The sequence below is a fragment of the Brienomyrus brachyistius genome, chromosome 6, assembly GCF_023856365.1.
Source record: "Brienomyrus brachyistius isolate T26 chromosome 6, BBRACH_0.4, whole genome shotgun sequence".
Lineage (NCBI taxonomy): Eukaryota > Metazoa > Chordata > Actinopteri > Osteoglossiformes > Mormyridae > Brienomyrus > Brienomyrus brachyistius.
Window position 1 is genome coordinate 21,604,746 of NC_064538.1, and position 17,575 is coordinate 21,622,320.

Consider the following 17,575-nt stretch of genomic DNA (forward strand, 5'->3'; position numbering starts at 1 on the left):
CTCACATGCATGAGGCCATGAGCTTTTCCCACTGCGACTGCCTTTTCTGCATCCATCCTAGCCTATTGGCACCCTGTAGTTGTCACAGGAGAGCCCCATGCCAGCATTGTCCTCAAGGCCTCTCTCTTCAACTTGACTGCTTCCCTCACTACTGGTGTCTACTGGCATGTCATACAGTTATTGCTATGACAGACACCAACTGCCTTCTGGTCACAGCATTGCAGTGACTGCAAAGAGGCAGCAGAAAATAACTGAAATGTTTCTAGCGAACTAACAGTGCCAAAATGTATAACCACATATCAATATAGTCATTAATTTTAATTAATGGCATGATAAACATCCATTACTTGTTTTGCAGAAATCCTTTAAGGGATGTGAAGAGAATAACCCTCACGGAACATACATCCCGTTAATTCAACTTTTACCATTGGTACCACGCTAATGCCAAATTTATGAAAAACAAGAAAAACCTATTAGACAGCAAACTAAAAGGACTCTTATGACCCAGGCATAAAATTACAACTGCTCACCTTGGGGTTTTAGCAAAGAATTTATTAAACATACAGTCAAACACTTTTATTCAAACCTCGCAATTGCCAGTTCTTTTCAATATTATAATAACTAGTGAGGATATAGATTTAGTCTCTCATAATAACAACAAACAGAAACAATGCTCTGAGTGAGCAAACAAGAAATAATATTCAAGTCCAGCATTAAAAAATTTAAGTACATGGGATGGCGCATTTGAAAAATATATAGCATATTGTTTTTTTTTATTTTATTTTTTTTTACTTGGGTCTTGTGCTCTGTTGTTTTGATCCATATCCTGGTCCATTTCTATTGGTATTCTCCGCTTAGGAGTGAGGTGGAAACAAGAACTGAGCATGCTCAGAAACCAAGTTCTTAAATATGTCTTTGTAAGTATCAGCAGTGGTGCCAGCTGTTGCCTTAAGATCACTTCTTTCCGTACTTCCCATTCCGGTGCCAAACACTTCAACTCCATTCGAATGGACAAAAAGAAACCAAAACAACATAGGATATAGAAGACACCAGAATTGTATGAATATTTATTTGAAACCACCAACAAATATTGCACAAAGATTTACACCTTAAAATACTCGAACACTAACGCATCTGTGTCAAGCATTGTTTACTAAAATGAAACAAAAGCGAATTTCTGGAGAACACAGATTGCACACTTTATCTGTGTATGGTAATCTGCATTTAGGGTTGTACAGTATCTAAAAGTGCCTTTTACAGTAAGTCTGTTCAATTCCTATTTAAAAATACTTCATCTTACTTGGGGTGGCCATAATGGAATTTTCCCAGTACAGATTTTCAGGCAACATGGGCTACTGCAATAGTGTTCTGCCTTGTGTGTATTTGAAAATTAGCCTTTATTTACGCCCCGGCTAACCCAAAAGTTGTCGCTCGGATTTATTTTACAGGTTGCATCATGGGCAAAAAGAGAACACTGTGTACTAGATGGGAATCTTAGTCAGGCAGACAGGCTGTTCCTATCTTATTTCGGCTATTCAGTGTACAGTGATGCATAGAATTTTTTTATTTTTTTTTGCAATTGAGCTTGTGTTGGTAGTCTGTTTTTAATCCAAGTTTACTAAATCTACAAAAAGTGGGGCAGAAAATCCTCTGAGTGCAGAATGGTTTAAAAAAAATTATTCAAACTCCCATCTTGCAGGACACTAGAGGGTGGTAGTTACAAAGATGGCGACCACAAATCCCTGATTCAAGTGAAATGCTGACAAAACTGAGGCTGCACAGCAAGCTTGATCAACAACCTTTACGCACCTGTTTTCTTTCGCTTTCTGTACAACACGTGAAATAAATTACACAAATTTCTGCTGTAATTTGGAGCTGGTGGGGTGTAGCATGAAGGAAACCTTCACTTTTTTTCTTTACTTATGAGCAAAGCCAAGATATCACTGGTGACAAATCATATCAGACGTGTTCTGAATAGCCATGAGCCAGCCTGTTAGTTCCTCATCTGGGCAGCATTCAAATGAACTCAAAGATCTCCCACCGCCCACCCACATACAAGTGCCCTCCTCCCTTGAGTCTCACAGTTCCACCCTCTCCCTTGTTGGTCGGTTTGTTTTTATCGTTCAATTTGGGGCAATGAGACAGCCCCTCAGTTTTGGTCTTCTCTCACTCCTGCGCTATGCTCCGCAGTACATACTTGACTGTGTAGGCAAAGGCCGCAAAGCCCACTATGACAAACAAGTTTGCCAGCGCTCCGCCAAGGAGTCCGTGATTGCGATTGGCTTGCTGGAGGCCAGGAGGGTTGATGGCGCCAGCAGCTGGGGGCAAATGCCCATTGAGGCCTGGGAAGCCGTTCTGCACGTTGTGGGCCTCCCCATCGGGTACCACGTCAGGGAGGGGCAGAGCTTGCGGTCGCGAGCTTAACTCCTCCTGGGCTTTCTGGTTCTGCTTGATCTCCTGCAGAAAAGCAGAAAATAAATTCAGCACAGTATTCTGGGAGGTCTGTGCATCAAAGCTTCAACAAAATTTAAAAGTCAGGGACATGGCCACAGGGTTTCTGGCCCCGACTAAAAGCTGATTGGCCTCTCCCCTGTCACTCAACAATTCAAAACACATCATTGGTCAATGACAAGATTAGCGCCTCTGTCTGAATTATGGGTCCTCTTATGTCATCTTAAAAAAAATCCTAGTATTGCCCCTGGATGAAGTAGTCAAATTTTGGGTGCTTAGAAAGAAATCTGTCTGACTGCTGGAAAATCAGTATAAAGGAGATTAAACCCAGGTTAAGTTATAGAGGGCTGGGTGTGGAATACAGTTGACCCTTCTGTGTCGTGACTTTCCCCATCGTTAGATCAGCATTGAGTTAAACTGGGATTTTTTTGGAAGTTACTAAAAAAAAGCCACAGACAAAAGAAAGTTTATAAGCCATAAATGCACAAGACACACGTACAGTGCTGGTGTGGAGGACACCAGCAGTGTATATGGCAGCCTCTCGCATTATATCTCACGGTGATCTTTGTACCTTGTGTTTACGTATCTTTTCACTTTGATCTGCTCGCCAAGTAGACCAAAAACATTTGTGTGTTTTTTCCAGATTGTGGGAGGCCCGTGCCCCCAACTCTGGCCACATGGACGGCTTTGATAATCCATATATACATGACACCTTAGTATCAAAAGGTGTGTGCGCGCAATGTTTTTATATATATATATATATATATATATATATATATATATATATATATATATATATATATATATATATATATATATATATATAAAAATAATTTTTTTTTTATTATTATTCTACTGTGCAGGTCTTTGGTGACAGGTACTTACTTCAACAACATCCGGAAACAGCTCACAGAAAACTTTGTCTTTGAGGTTGAAAGCCAAGCTTTGGGCAGCGAGCTGCCTCTTCTACCAGAGAAAAACACATACATTCAGCACAGGAGTGTGGAGCCCACAGTTTGAGTCTACTGCCCACATTACGTGTGCTCTGGTTGTGTAAAATAAGGAAACCAAGAGGACATATCGCACAAATACAATGTTTGTAGCCACTTATTTAGCAGGTGCTTTAATTTTACAAATTCAGACAGTAGGGTCAGCCCGGAGCCTGGAACAATTGGCTTAAGGTCCTCACTCAAGGAACCCAACAGTAACATCACTCCGCCAACCATGGCTTTGATCCAATAACCTTCCGATTACAAGCTTTAACCTGCCAAACCAAGGACTGTTCGCGTGTGAGCTGAATATTATAACCACTACTCTATAAAGACCAACGACAGAGTAAGAACTTGTACACTTACAGTGAAGTCTGAAGTTTCAATGCTGCCCAGTGTAGGACCTTTCTCTACCATAAAGCTTAAGAGCCCGGTCAGTATGGTAGAAACCGACCAAGCAGGGTTCCATGTGTCAGGATGGAAGTCTGTAATGGAGAGACATAATCTGGAAGAGGGGGAAGAGGAGAGAGAAAGGTCAAGGTCATATTATATCAAAGGTTTAATCTATATGTGTAAGGAGTACCAACTAACTCTCTGCTGATCAAGCACCTCTAGGCTGATGGAGCTGGAGTGAAGATCTCCAAATGTCATTTGATAGAGGTCTAGAGTAACTATGGGACCCAACAGCCACGCTTTCAATTTACATAAAACAGCAGTCATATTTTCCATAACTATAAATGTCAGCTGTTAATCATTCATTATCCTGTGGGTACAGTAATTAACAGGCCAGAAGAGAAGCCTCCTCTGAAGCTCAAGATCTCGCAGTCCTTACCTTGTGTTGCACTTAAATCTCCCATTTGGTGTTATCATATAAATACTAGGAGGCTTAAAGGGAAATTCTCGTGGGAATATGAGTTTGCCGTGATAATATCCACCTTAAAAACAAAAGAAATTTATCTTTAAAACATAGAAAAATCAATATAATCAGATCAGCGGAATTATAATCAAAGAATTAATTTTATTAATGTAAAATTACGATCCTTTACATTTACTAGCGATACAAAGTTCTTAAAATGTCGTGCCAATCGGCAACTAAAAATTCTTCTCAAATCAGGATTAAATTGCAGCACCACTGCAGTACTGTATTCATTCCAAGTTGACCCAATGCAAAAACTGACCATAAAGGTTCTTCAGCTGTACAAGAGCAACCCTGAGAAGCCACTATACAGCTTCTTGCATCGAAGGCAAGTTCAACCAGAAGTACAACCGAAACTCCAGCTACAGGAGGCAGCCGTTTAAACTCGGCGTCCATATGCATGCTGCGACTGAGAACAGTCTCCAAGCAAAATAAAAATCAATATGCATTTCTAGAAAAATGACGCAAAGGCTAAAAACGAAATAAAAACAACGAGGCGGTTTACCTTCATAAGGGGTTTTTTCTGGCCCTCGAACAACATAGTGCCTAGAGGAAGACAGAATAATGGAAACAAAATCAAGTAATTAACGAAACAAACTAATATTTGACTGTAAAACACAAAGCTTCCGAGATCATATATTTTTCAATTCACAAACAAAAAGGTCTAAAAACTGCCAATACACCACATGTCATATCACCAGGACTGACAGGACCTGACAGCAGCGACTAAAACTTTACCATTCCAAAATATTAGAGGGGAGAGGTTCTGCACAAATGTAAGGCACAGGGTCTTTCTTTATTCGAAGGTAGTCCTGTTTTAATCTTTGTGTTGCTGTCGTTGGTGCTCTCTTATTACTGTTGTTGCTCATCTGAAATGACAGGACATCAAATAAAGAATCACGTTAAAAAGACCAAATGCATTCAAGGTAGCGTTTGTCTTGTCCACTCTTTCCTTGAGGCGATAAAAATCCACACCAGCACCTCACCCCAAAGCTGTAAGTAAGCACACACAGTGTCATGCATGCATGCACCTACAGTCACTGGCACGAGTTGGTGCTTTGATGCTTTTAACCCACAAAACGTCAGCAGCAGCAATAAAAAAAAAAATCAGCTTCACCATGAATAAGAGTATTCATTTACACTCCGGCTAACTTAATGGTAAAACAACTAAAAACTGAAAGCCGGCATAAGTAAAGGGGTAAGCAGAGGCAGCGAGGGACTCGAACCCATGACCGTCGCGGGCGCGCTGAGCACCAGGAGCGACACACGGCCACCCACCGGGCCAAACCAGCAGCCGTCTACGGCGGGCTCCAGCACAGCCTTATCACACAGCCCACCCGTCAGGAATAACCTTGACGTCCTAAGAGATCACTGGGCCAGCTAGCCGACGCTTACGAGCCGAGGCCTAAGCGGCTATCGGACGCTACTTTGTCACAACAGGCAGGGCGACATTAGCGATACACGCAGCGCAAAGTACCGGAGGGCGACGGGCAGCCGCCGTACATTCGGCTCACAAACACCAGTCAGCCAGCAAGCGAAAGGCAGTTACTCTCCCCGCCCCACAAAAGCGAACAAAACAGAAAAAGACCCAGCGCTAGTTAAGCGGGCCCCGTAAAGCGCAACGGCAGCCCCATACGCTCCCCTCCCCAAGCGCGCCGGGTCTCGGCGTTTACCTCTCACTGCGCCCCGGTGACTGGCTGCTAAAGCTACGCGAGCGTATGCTCTCCTTATATCGACGGGGAGTCTTTCAGGGATCCCGGGAAAGTCGGCTACAGATACGGCGACAGCACCTCCAGGTTCCTGTCCATTTCCACCGCGACTCCAATATGGCTACTCAGCGGCGGGGAGGGGTTTCTGGCCTCGGCGTTTCCGGATTATCGACAGCCCCGTCTCAAGCTTACAAAGACTCGAAAGAGCCCCTCAGTAAAATACGCTTTCCTCCAAACACATACCAGCCGAACAATATTTTCGTTCTTTATAACATTTACAAAATATCAGTAAGCACTGACTGCCTTATTTTTACCGTTAGGGTCAGATAGGAAATTCACGACCGAAATGAGCGAAAAATGCTCCAGCCGGTAGCTCCCATCAGGCCCATTAGACTCCAAGGCGGCAAAGTAAACGAGGCGTTATTTTAATGGATGGAAATAAATAGGCAAGTGCAGAGCACCACTAGGGGGCGCTGTCACTAAGAGCAGCGCGTTAATCGAACAGATCTTAGTAAACAGACTACTTCAGAGCGCCACTAGAGGGCACTGTCACAAAAGATCCATTAAACGCAAATATAACCAAAGTAAACAAAGGTTTATTGAAACTGAACACAATAACCAGAGTAGTATGGCTCACCACTAAAGGGCGCTGTCACTGAAAATACAGTACGTGAAGAAGGTAATGACAAAATCGTGGTTCCAGGTTATGCGGGCTGGGTGCAGAGGTGGGTATTTCAGGTCCGGAAAGTTGAACCAGTTGAGTAGAAAGAGTAACGGTCACAGAGTATACAATTGGCTGGTTCAAACAAAATCTTGGTTTGGATTTTTACTTTCTGGACCTGGGCGGGTCTACGATTTTTTTTCAATGTTAAAAGTTGCTTTGAGCACTGTACTATATTAACATCGTTAGATTCACTGATGGTCAGATGTGTAATTTAAGATTGCTACTAGTCAAATGGGATAGTTGAGTAAAAATGCAATCCGACGTGCATTTTAAATTTGTTTTACTAGCCAGCTGGCTAGTGTGCCTTTTTCCACCACAAAAAGTTCAAGTTGCTTCAGAAGATCCTCAAGACGTTCTACACATGCACCGTCGAGATCATCCTGACTGGGAGCATCATCACCTGGTTTTGGGAGCACCGTGCAGGACAGCCCAACCCCACACCGAGTGGTACAGTACATTCAGCTAAACACACTTTTGGGTGTAATGCCACACAAGCAGCACTGCAGGGACAAAGCTTACCTAAACATTGACCTCTTCTTTGCTGTGGTGAAGAAGACACTACTGCAAACTGAAGACCAAAACTGAGACTGGGGAAAAGCTTCCAGCCTTAGGTCATTCGTATCCTGAACGCGAGCTCCCATAGCTAATAAATCACTATCCTTTACGCACATCATCCAGTGCCATTGGCCATCTTTTTCAGTTTTTGATGTTTTTGACTCTTCTCTCTATTTTTGTCTGTTTTTATTGTCTGTTATTGTTATTTTTATGATTTTGTTCTTATTTTATTCTGTTAAACTGCTTTAATTTTTCTCTTTCAGTTGCACATTGTGTCAAGCACAATCCAAAAAGCAGAATTAAAGGTATGATTGGGTATGTGACAAATAAAAATTGAAACTTGAAAGCAGAGCAATCTTGCAATATTTGTTGAAAAATAAAATCAGGCACTAAATGTGTTTGAAGTATTATATCGCGTAAAGTAGTCGATAACTTAAAATATTAAAAATAACAGTTGCTATTTACGTATATAGATCTTCTTGCAAGCTCAGCACTGTAAAGTATGGAAAGATCATAACAGGAGATCCATTGACCTACCGTAAATGTAATAACTATCCAGTGATATGCCCTCATTGACAGTAGTTTTCTACATACAGTATCATTAAGTGTTTGGTTTAATGAGTTCCATTCAATAAAACTAATATCTCAAGGGGAATTCACAAAATGGATACATAATATCAATTGCCTTTTTGATCATTTCTCACTTTTCTGGTTTCTATACGGAAAAGCATGTAAGGGTCACAATTTAATCTCTTTCCTTACTCGACATCCGTTTTCATGCTAATTTGAATGGATGTTCCAGAAACATATGTAATCAGTGGCTATTTGAGGGAGTATAGCTGCTGTTTTGGTGCTGATGTTAAAAAGCACTTCTGTCTTCAGAAATATCATGTAAGCACCCCAATCTACAATGCTATCTTTGTGAACAGCTGAGCATGCCTGGACAGTTACACAATTAACCATAAAGCTTCTTCACTTAACACTGATTTTCTCTAAGTTGAAATGTAAAAACATGAACAACAAATGAAACACAGAGTAAATACATCTAGTAAAATCATTGTTTATTTTCAACCCAAAACACAGGCTTACCAAAAGGCCATCACATCAGTATTACAAAATACCATTAATTTGAGATATATTAGCATTTTGCTCCCAAAATGTTTATTAAATACATTGTGTATATATATATACACATATATATACACACTATTTTTAGCATTTTTGCACAAATATATAATATTGACTACACCAGCATAGTCACCATGTAGAAGAATGATAAAAGAACTGGAATCATGCATAAAGGTATCGCCACATGCTTTACTTGTGAATAACAATAGAGTTTACAGAAGGCTTGGTTAAATAGGTGTGTTCAATTGCGTAGAAGTGTATAACTAGTTAAAATACCTACCCTTTACTGTCATATGAATACACTGTCATATTTTTTGTTCTAAACCACACCTTTATGGAAAAGTCTACGTTCGACATGCAAGTTACCTGCACAGAGGCGTGTGATACACCCTCATAGAATCAGATGCTGAGAAGTGAAAAGAATTAAATAGCACTCTTTGTTTCACTTTAAATATGCCCATTAAGTTTTAGATGGATTGAAAGACTATTCAGTTAACCTCAGTACAGCTGACCACGACCCCACACCAGGGGATGTAGTTTGAAGATGGATAGACAAGCAACTTTGCTTTTTTCCACAGGGATTCATATTTAACTCACCACCATTCGCCATTACATCGCACCCACTACCAACTTCATCTCTTGTGGATCCGTTTCATGCACCGTTGAGTCAAGAAAGTTGGACAAAACCGTGTTCTGTTCCTGTCAGGCAAAATGTGTGATGGCCCAGCTCTGAGAGGGTAAATGATACAGCTCTTCCATAAGGTTGCGTATATATGCTATTAGTGCCACCAAGAAATGAAAATAAGCCAAAACTTTACATGAAATAGGAGGAAAAGTCCTGCAAATCCCCACAACACATAAGGCATAAATTATGAAGGATTCATTCGAAAGCATGGCAAACACTTCAACGTAACAGCAATTGAGTCTCTAGCAGTCACACGTTCCGGACTAATTTGGCTCAGTTGACTCCCATGAAAGACGACGTGCATTTTTCATGTCCCTCATTAGTAGCCAACATGACATGTAATCATGGGCGTCGCCGCCACTAAATCTGAAAGGGACGTGCCCCCCTCCCATTTCACAATTATTCGTTTGGACCCCCCCACATTCAACATAAAATATTAGTTTTATGCCAGTGTGTTCCCCCCCCCCCCACATTTAAAATGCTTCTCACGCCAATGCATGCAATATAAACTAGCCCCTTAATTTAGTTACATGCTTCTTTTTGTATAACCTGTATAATTACTCTGTAGTCGCATTGAAATGATTAGAGTCCATTAACCATCGTTAAGTGGTGTTTCTTTTCAATAAAAATAACCTTCGGTGTTGATAAAGTGAAACAATCTTTACTAGAAGGCGACAGCTTGGCGGAGGTCTCTCATTTAAGCCCAGTTTTAGTGATTTCATCAGAAGCAGGAGCCGCCCAGTCCCTGTCCATGGAAGTCCTTCAATGGGGCGGCCTGCTGGAGATCCAGGTGGAGAGGACGACCACCCAGACCGTGACGGCAGCACACTTCAAGTAGAAGCCGGGGTTCTCGGTGTGCGGCCGCGAGCTACCTGAAGGAGTGTCGGAAGTGAATGCTGCGGCGCTTCAGCTTTTCGGGGTCATGTGACGCCATGTGAGAAAACTCCCTAAAGATGTCAAGGTACGTGGTGTCACCTAGAGAAGAAGGGGGAGAGTGTTACACTGGCGAGTTTTATCCCGTCGTAAATCTTTGTGATGAAATTAAAGATTCTAAATATTTCTCTTTTTTTTCCCCCAGTGAGGAATACACACACACACACACACACACACAAAATTCAGGCAAATAATTTATAAAGCTCAGATTCAGTACCACAAAAATTTGATAATTTGGCAAAAAGTCTAGTGAAACCCAGGGTGTAATATGAAAAATCTACCGGAAATACTCACAGAAGGAGATGAGATATTTTTGGGAATTTCCCACAATGAAGAAAACTATATGGGAATTTTATATCTTATATGGACTTCTTATACATTTATACTTCATGCCTCTACTATTTACAGTGACCCATCTGTGACACTGTGTTTATAATAATAATAATAATAATAATAATAATACAGTATCAGGACAAATATGCTGTTTACCTACATTTGCACTGCAGTTCCAGTGCATTAAATCAGTGTCATTACTATATCCACAGTGAAAAATGTAAAAAAAAAAAAAAAAAAACAGGAGCTAATTTAAACACTTTGGTCACTGACCTTTAACCTTACTAAGGAAAACTTGGAAAGACGTAGTGAGTAAATCCTTCCACCACACACACCCATCCCAAGAGTTAATGCCCTCTGATTATCACCCTGTGCATGTTAGTGGGAGAACTTTTCTCTATTTTATTTAGATTGCATTTGGGAAGAGAGAATAAATCAGAATCAGTACCATAAAACCCATGATGATTACATTCTTTTGCAGTATATTAGCCAGCTGTAAATGAACGTATTATACATTACCGTACAATGACCATTTAACCTTTATAATTGGTTTGTTAACATCAGTCAGTGTGCTTTTTGAAAGGAGAGCACAGGAAATACTGTACTGCTCATTTTACTATGGAATGGTGTATTTCCTTCCCTCCAATGAACAAAAAGCCCACTTTGTGTGAGAGAAAAGCAGTCTGGACAGGAACAGTTGGGAAAGAGAGGGGCTCCATGAATGAAAGCACCACACCCACAGAGGAACAAAGCCCAGCGTCAAGAACCGTGACACTCCACTCACTCTATCCCGAAAATCCTTGAGCTGTGATTTCATGGCGGCCATGGCGACAGCCGTATCTATGGAGGCAACAACATTGTCAATGCAAATGTTACCCTGGTTAAATATGACCCAGCTTATTAAAAAACAAAAAAACAAAAAGATTTTGATCCATTTCATTTTGATTCTCTTAAATTCTTTGAAATTGTATATGGAAGACTACTAAGATGCAAAAATATTGTATATGCGCAATCAAAACTGGACGAACCTTCCTCCTTGACCATAATATGAGTGGCTGTTAAATATAAAATGGACTTCAGTTACCCAAGAACAGTCATTCAGTCCGGTCATGTAATGAGATAAGTGCTCTACAGGGCTTGGGCTACCAACCACTTATAGTTACTGAAAGCCAAGCACTTTAGAGGATTTTAGGTTATTTTTTCAGTATCCTACAGTATAGCATTGTATTGTTTTTATTTAATCTGCAGTAACATTACTTTCATGAATACCACAGTTCTTGGATCTAAACACTGAATGGTAAATCCATCCAAACAGAACCTAAAATAAGTATTAATATAATCTGAAATAGACTGTGGCTGAAAGAACGGAGTCGGCAGGTACTTCGCCTATGACCTGCACCAGATATTCCCAGTTCATACAACTTTCATCAGCATTGCATAACTGTTCGGAAGTAATGCATACTTTATAAGTGTATGACGTTAAAGCTTCTCTTTAAGCATCATCTCAATAGACAAAACCAAACTATCCATCCATCCATCCATCCCCCAACCACCAATACAGGGTCATACAATGGGACTGGAACATACCCCAGTATAGGGTTCAAGGCTACGGGACAGAATGACAGTTCAGTGCAGAGTATACTCACATTACTGGCAATGTAGAAATGCAAATATACAAGTCAGAGAAGAACATGCAAACTCCACAGGCACAAAGTTGAGCAAGTGTGCCCCCAATAGACACTTGTCCTTTTGTCTTTGCATGAACACAGGCCCCCGATTCATGTGTGACCTGGCAAAACTGACATGCACAGAAAGTAGTACATTATTGCTCTGAAAGACTTGGCCCAGCATTTTCTCTTCTCACCCAGGGTTGCTTGTCTGTTATCTCATAATTGCACTACTGGATGTTTGATATTAATCACGGTTTGTACCTTAATTACCTCTCTCGAATCAATTTTGTCTATCTAGCATCTGTCCATCTTATGCACCAGAAAAGTGTGAACATTGGGGCACTCAGTTAAGTTATAGTTCAATACGTACTTGCAGAAATGATAAATCTTGCAAAGATAAAACTTTCGGCGTGCCCGTATTTCCACTTGTGCAAATGGCAAATAAAGGTTTTATCATCATTAACCACTAACACCCATCGATTAGGAGATCATGTGCTCCAGAGCACAGGAGGATAGGGTATGATAGTGTGTGGTGTGGTTGATTGCATTAACAGTGATTACCAGTGCCTTCAGACTCTCAGAGAAGCTTCCAGTATCTGCGCTCACAAATGGTTCCCACCCTCTCCGAGGTTAGCAATGTTAGCTACACTTAGCAGAGCAGAAATATTGCGAGACAGATTGCAGGAAAGAAACACAGAGAGAAAAGGTGAAGAGTTCATCCACATCTTTCATTTATTAGTATTTTTTTCAGTGTTTTAAAAGACAATGGTAAAAGGAAAAGCAGAGGATTATAAAAGACAGCAGTAGGCTATTCTGAGATACAAGTTGTTCTCTAACAATATTAAGAAACTGCACAGATTGCAGCAAGAATGAAAGCAAAGAAAAAATACAGGAAAGTTTCACAGCAGTTTGTCAAATGCAGACAGGCAAAGAGTTAAACGCGTTAGCATATTTACAGCACTGTTCTTCATAAGCATTTTCTACCCGCATCTTACTACATTTACCCAAAGATTAAATATTTAATACTTCAGCTGGTTGAGTTAACACCACAAGCTTTTGGTCACTATCCAATACTTCTCCTACGTTTCCTAAATCATTTACCATTGAACAGCTTTTCATTTGCATCACTGAAAAGGCATACCACCCTACACACCTCTACCTTTTTAAAAATCTGGAATGAAGTCACATTTTGCACCGGTTGAACATTCGTTTAAAATCAGAAGACTAAAAGTGCTTTTTTTTTACCATGTTGTTATGGCAATATAAAGTGAGAAAAGGTCATAATATGATCCAGTTCAGTCCTGACAACTCACATACACGCTACACTCCCTTCGAAATCATCAAATATTTCAAGTCTAATGGCACAGTCATTAAACTGGTCTAATATATTTACACCAATGCTTGATCTCCTACACCAGGGGTGGGCAATATTATCCAAAAAGGGCCGTTGTGTGTGCAGGTTTTCACTGCAACTCCCTAATTATATTGCCAGTTAGAGGACTGATTGGCTGAAGAGCTCTCCTAAACAGCTGACCTAAAGGTTATCCCACAAACCTGCATACACACCGGCCCGTTGCGGATAAGATTGCCCACCCCTGCCTTAAACTCTCCACTAACAGAAAAATAAAATATCCTAATGTAATCCTCAATTAAAGAGGAGACAAGAAAGTGGGAATAAGATACAGGAATAAGATCTCCTCTGAACTAGAATTATTTTCACACAAACCCTCAAATAATTGTAGGTCTTTGGCAGTAAGTACATAGGATACACTCTTAGCACACTCAATCATTTCCAAACCATCAGGACAAGTAAAAAAGGCAGTTGGCCCCTTCTATACTCACATTTACACAATCAAATGGGACGTTCCTTCACTTTCCATGGTTTAAAAAATAACTGCCTTAGACAAAGTCACTATAACAGTGATACATATAACACTGGCTCCATTATCTCCAAACTGTACCTCTAAAAGAAGCAATAACTGATATTTTAGACCATTTATCAATCGAATCGATTTATGCATGTACGTTACCCTTTACATGCAAGACGAGCAAATTAATTGACTTCATTGTCGCCGTTTGTGTTAATTTCGGTGGATTCGTACAATGAAGAACGGGTCTCATTAGGATCAGCACAGGATATGATAGATTAATAATGTTTGACTACATAAGATGTTGGGTATGCACCCGAATTAATCTCCTTTCAGAGATCCATTTATAAAGAGACCAGTCTGGCCCTTATACACAGCAGACCAGTGTCTCCCAGCCACAAAGAGAGTGGAGCTTAAATAATCAAGAATCACATGAATTTATTACCCATGCACTTAAGCTGAGGGCTCTGCTCATTCTGGAAACTCTTAAACTGGCTTGAATGTAGACATCAGGCAGTGGATCTATACAAAAACAACTGACAAGCTAAAGCCTTTTCTCATGTGGCTAAAATTTCACTACTTCAGTGATCTGTCCACTACAGCTAGTTGCTTTCTGACCAAAGGCCTCTGCATGATGTTACAAAGTGTCACTCAAGATCTACCATTGCATTACAAGGATCACAGAAATAATTGGACAATATACCAAATATTCACATAAACGGTGTGTGGACCTGAGTGACATAGGCATTGTGACCTCCAGCAGTATTTAATCAGGGATAACCTAATCAGAATAATAAATGTATAAAAATCATAATACCTCAATAAAGTTTTCAACAATCCAGCAATTACGCAATATTTTTTTTTTTCCATTTATATTAAACGGAGACCACAAAAATAAGTTTGTTAACGAATAAATCCTAGTAGTGTTCTATGGGCTGGCTGTGTGAAGATGCACTGAAGTTGGGAAGTTAAAATCCTAAATAGATAATTCAACACACGCTGTCTGGGATACAGTATTTACCAGTTTAAAAAATACCATCTGTGGAGTTTTCTCAAAAATAAAAACAACATTAAAAAAACATTTCAGAGATATTAAAATAATCATTGCACTAGTCCTCTGGGCAGCCAATATAAATGGCAATAACACACAGCACACAGATTTTACTCCATAAAAGACAAACGTGATAAAACTGACTTCAAAATGAAAAAATACTTCAGGGGAAAAGTGCAAAAAAATGCATGAAGTCTAAATAATATCCTAGCATTTTTATTTAAATAAGTCTTATCTAAAACATACCTTTAGCATATACATATTTACACGCGCACGCTCCACAGAGCACAGTTCTGATGTCCTCCTTCATGGACTCTCACACACATCAACCAACCCCATCTCACAGCCTGTCCCACCTTCTCTTTTCAATCATTTCTGCAAGGCCTTAGCGTCTTACAGGCAACATACAAAGAGACATTGTTCACCTCATGCCACTGGATCACAATGAGAATTGAAACGGAGTGTGTAAATACTGCACTCATGGACAAAAATATACATATATAAAAATAAAATAAGTTAGTAGGTATAAGCTGAATTGTATGGACTGAAACTGCATGTAGGCTGTACTCTGTTCATGTGATTTTGTGTGAGGGGCTCGAGCTATAATCTACTTCCGGGCGGGAACAAATTATTATTTACGGAAACTTTTGGGATGCAGATGGTGACTAAGGAAGAGTTCTAGAATGTGTCCCCCTGCACGGGACAGCTAACTGGACGAAGAGCAGAATCTAGCAGCAAAATGTGGAACTGTGAGACTCTGTTTCTGACCCAGAGGAGATGGCCGAGTTTGGGGATTAGGTGTCTAGGTGGTACCTTTCACTAGTGACCGAGTTCCATTTGACCAGACCTGGCTCAGATCTAAACTGTATTATTGCGACTACATATTGAAAATGTTATAGCAAGTTGTTTGTAAAGTTGGTCCCTGAAATGCAGTCAGTGGGTGGCCTTTTTTATCGTCAGTTCTGACCAATCAGAACTGGACACTCAGCACTATAGGTTCGGACCTCCCGAATACGTGATATAACGGAAGTTTACCCTAAGACCACAACATTTGGACTCACACGTCAAAATGACAGAGTCACTGTATGCCAAGTGGGTTCTTCTGGATCAACCCTTATTCTTAAATCGAGTGCAAACACTGGCCACCGACTTACACCCAGACTACGTCCAGGATTTTATAAACCAGCTCTCAGAAGAGGTATTTCCATACATACTAATACACTTGTTGACTCCCAGAGAGAATGCAGGAGGCCCAGCCTACCTGCTCTGGCTGTACTGGCTGGTGTTGTTCTGGTTTTTGGGCAAAGCCGAGGGCTATAGCATCTCCTACAGGGGAGCTGGGGGAAAACCGTGGAGACCAGGCTGGTGCGGTCTGGAATGCTGGACTTTGAGAGGCGGGCAGGGCACCGCAAAGAATATTGTTACATAAAGGACATCACTCGCGGCTGAGATGATGACTTCTGGCACAAGATTCTCTGCGGGCCTGCCCCAAACCTCTACCCTTTGGCATGCGCCACCCCACCGTAGGCCCAAACTGGATACCAGAATGGGCCGTGGTGAAGAGGGTTGGGCGTGTGTGTTGCCTTAGCATTCATCTATGGTAAGGCAAATGAACTCCTGAATGCATTTTTTATACTGCTGCTCGGTGGGGCTGCAGCTGGGATATTGACCTGGCTGTCCGAGGGGGCCTTCGGATTCTCGCATCTCCTCGTTCATCCGAGCCAGACGTAGCCTGACGGGGGAGGGGAGATGGGGTAGGAGAGGGAAGAGCGGGGAATATGACGATAGGAAAGCAGATTGGGAAAAGAGACAAACAGAACACGTTAATAATACATGAGCCTCCTACTGCAGGAACTGTCCACAGCAGGCTATGGTCCAAACACATGCTAAGGGACAGAAGGCCTTTTTCGGGTCTCGCATAGGGTAAGCATGCAGCTGGAACCTACAAGGTGACGATGTCGGCATTGGCGGCCTGCACGGCGATGCTCAGCGGGTCCTGGCCGTCCTCATCTCCGTTCTGGTTAGCTCCTCGCTTCAGGAACAAGCAGACTTGCCTGGAAATGCCGGGCAAAGTGGAGAGGAAGTCAGCTGGGATCTATAAATAATTCGATCAATTGTGGTACAAAAACGACCCCATTTCTGTTGAGCCACCAGCCTGCAGTCACTTCTGTGACCGACCAATGCAACAAAGAATTCTTTATGATGCTGCGGAAAGCCTGCAACTTGAAAGACTCTCGGAAGTCTGCTGCAGAACTAATATGCTAAGTTATCTAAGAAGTAAAACATAGGCATCCATTTAATATTGTATAATCTTTGATTATTTCCCACTGATGTACTCGATTTGTCAAGCAAGGAATAAACACCAAGTCATGGCCGTGCTACATACCCCGTGTGTCCTAGATATGTGGCATGGTGAAGGGGCCCCCTCCCTCGGATGTCTCTTTGGTTGACATCGGCACTATTTTGGAGCAGAAACTCGCAGGCTATCAATGAACCCTGTGGGCAAGAGATCAAGTGTTCAAGCGACTCTTTTAAACAATAATCACAATTACTGCGTTACCAT

General features: G+C 41.2%; 2 protein-coding genes and 1 long non-coding RNA gene across 13 annotated transcripts in view; 1 reads left to right on the forward strand and 2 right to left on the reverse strand.

Moving 5' to 3' along the window:
* Window positions 1-1,040: 1,040 nt before the first annotated feature.
* Window positions 1,041-6,509, reverse strand: ube2j2 (ubiquitin-conjugating enzyme E2, J2 (UBC6 homolog, yeast)). 2 transcript variants are annotated; one of them, XM_049016265.1, is made up of 7 exons: window positions 6,380-6,509; window positions 5,095-5,225; window positions 4,862-4,902; window positions 4,273-4,375; window positions 3,807-3,945; window positions 3,337-3,417; window positions 1,041-2,457 (listed from the first exon to the last, which is right to left on the reverse strand). In XM_049016265.1, exons 2-7 carry the CDS (start codon window positions 5,223-5,225, stop codon window positions 2,167-2,169), a joined length of 786 nt encoding a protein of 261 aa, XP_048872222.1. In that variant the 5' UTR covers window positions 6,380-6,509; the 3' UTR covers window positions 1,041-2,166. The 2 variants fall into 2 exon arrangements, with proteins under 2 accessions (XP_048872222.1, XP_048872220.1); XM_049016263.1 differs by having other exon boundaries at window positions 6,030-6,453.
* A 56-nt stretch (window positions 6,510-6,565) lies between these two features.
* Window positions 6,566-7,653, forward strand: LOC125744450 (uncharacterized). The gene is made up of 3 exons (XR_007398376.1): window positions 6,566-6,744; window positions 7,077-7,236; window positions 7,608-7,653. It is a non-coding gene; the product is annotated as an uncharacterized LOC125744450 (long non-coding RNA).
* Window positions 7,654-8,388: 735 nt separating this feature from the next.
* Window positions 8,389-17,575, reverse strand: part of acap3a (ArfGAP with coiled-coil, ankyrin repeat and PH domains 3a) — an 86,575-nt gene continuing 77,388 nt past the window's right edge. For 4 of the 10 annotated variants that reach the window (XM_049016052.1, XM_049016051.1, XM_049016050.1 and 1 more), the window contains 4 exons: window positions 17,399-17,508; window positions 16,959-17,066; window positions 16,683-16,744; window positions 8,389-11,263 (listed from right to left, as the gene is read on the reverse strand). In XM_049016052.1, coding sequence (XP_048872009.1) covers window positions 11,040-11,263; window positions 16,683-16,744; window positions 16,959-17,066; window positions 17,399-17,508 — 504 coding nt within the window. In that variant the 3' untranslated portion in view covers window positions 8,389-11,039. Of the gene's footprint in view, window positions 11,264-12,800; window positions 16,745-16,958; window positions 17,067-17,398; window positions 17,509-17,575 lie in introns of those variants that run through there. The other 6 variants (XM_049016059.1, XM_049016055.1, XM_049016054.1 and 3 more) reach the window with 3 other exon arrangements.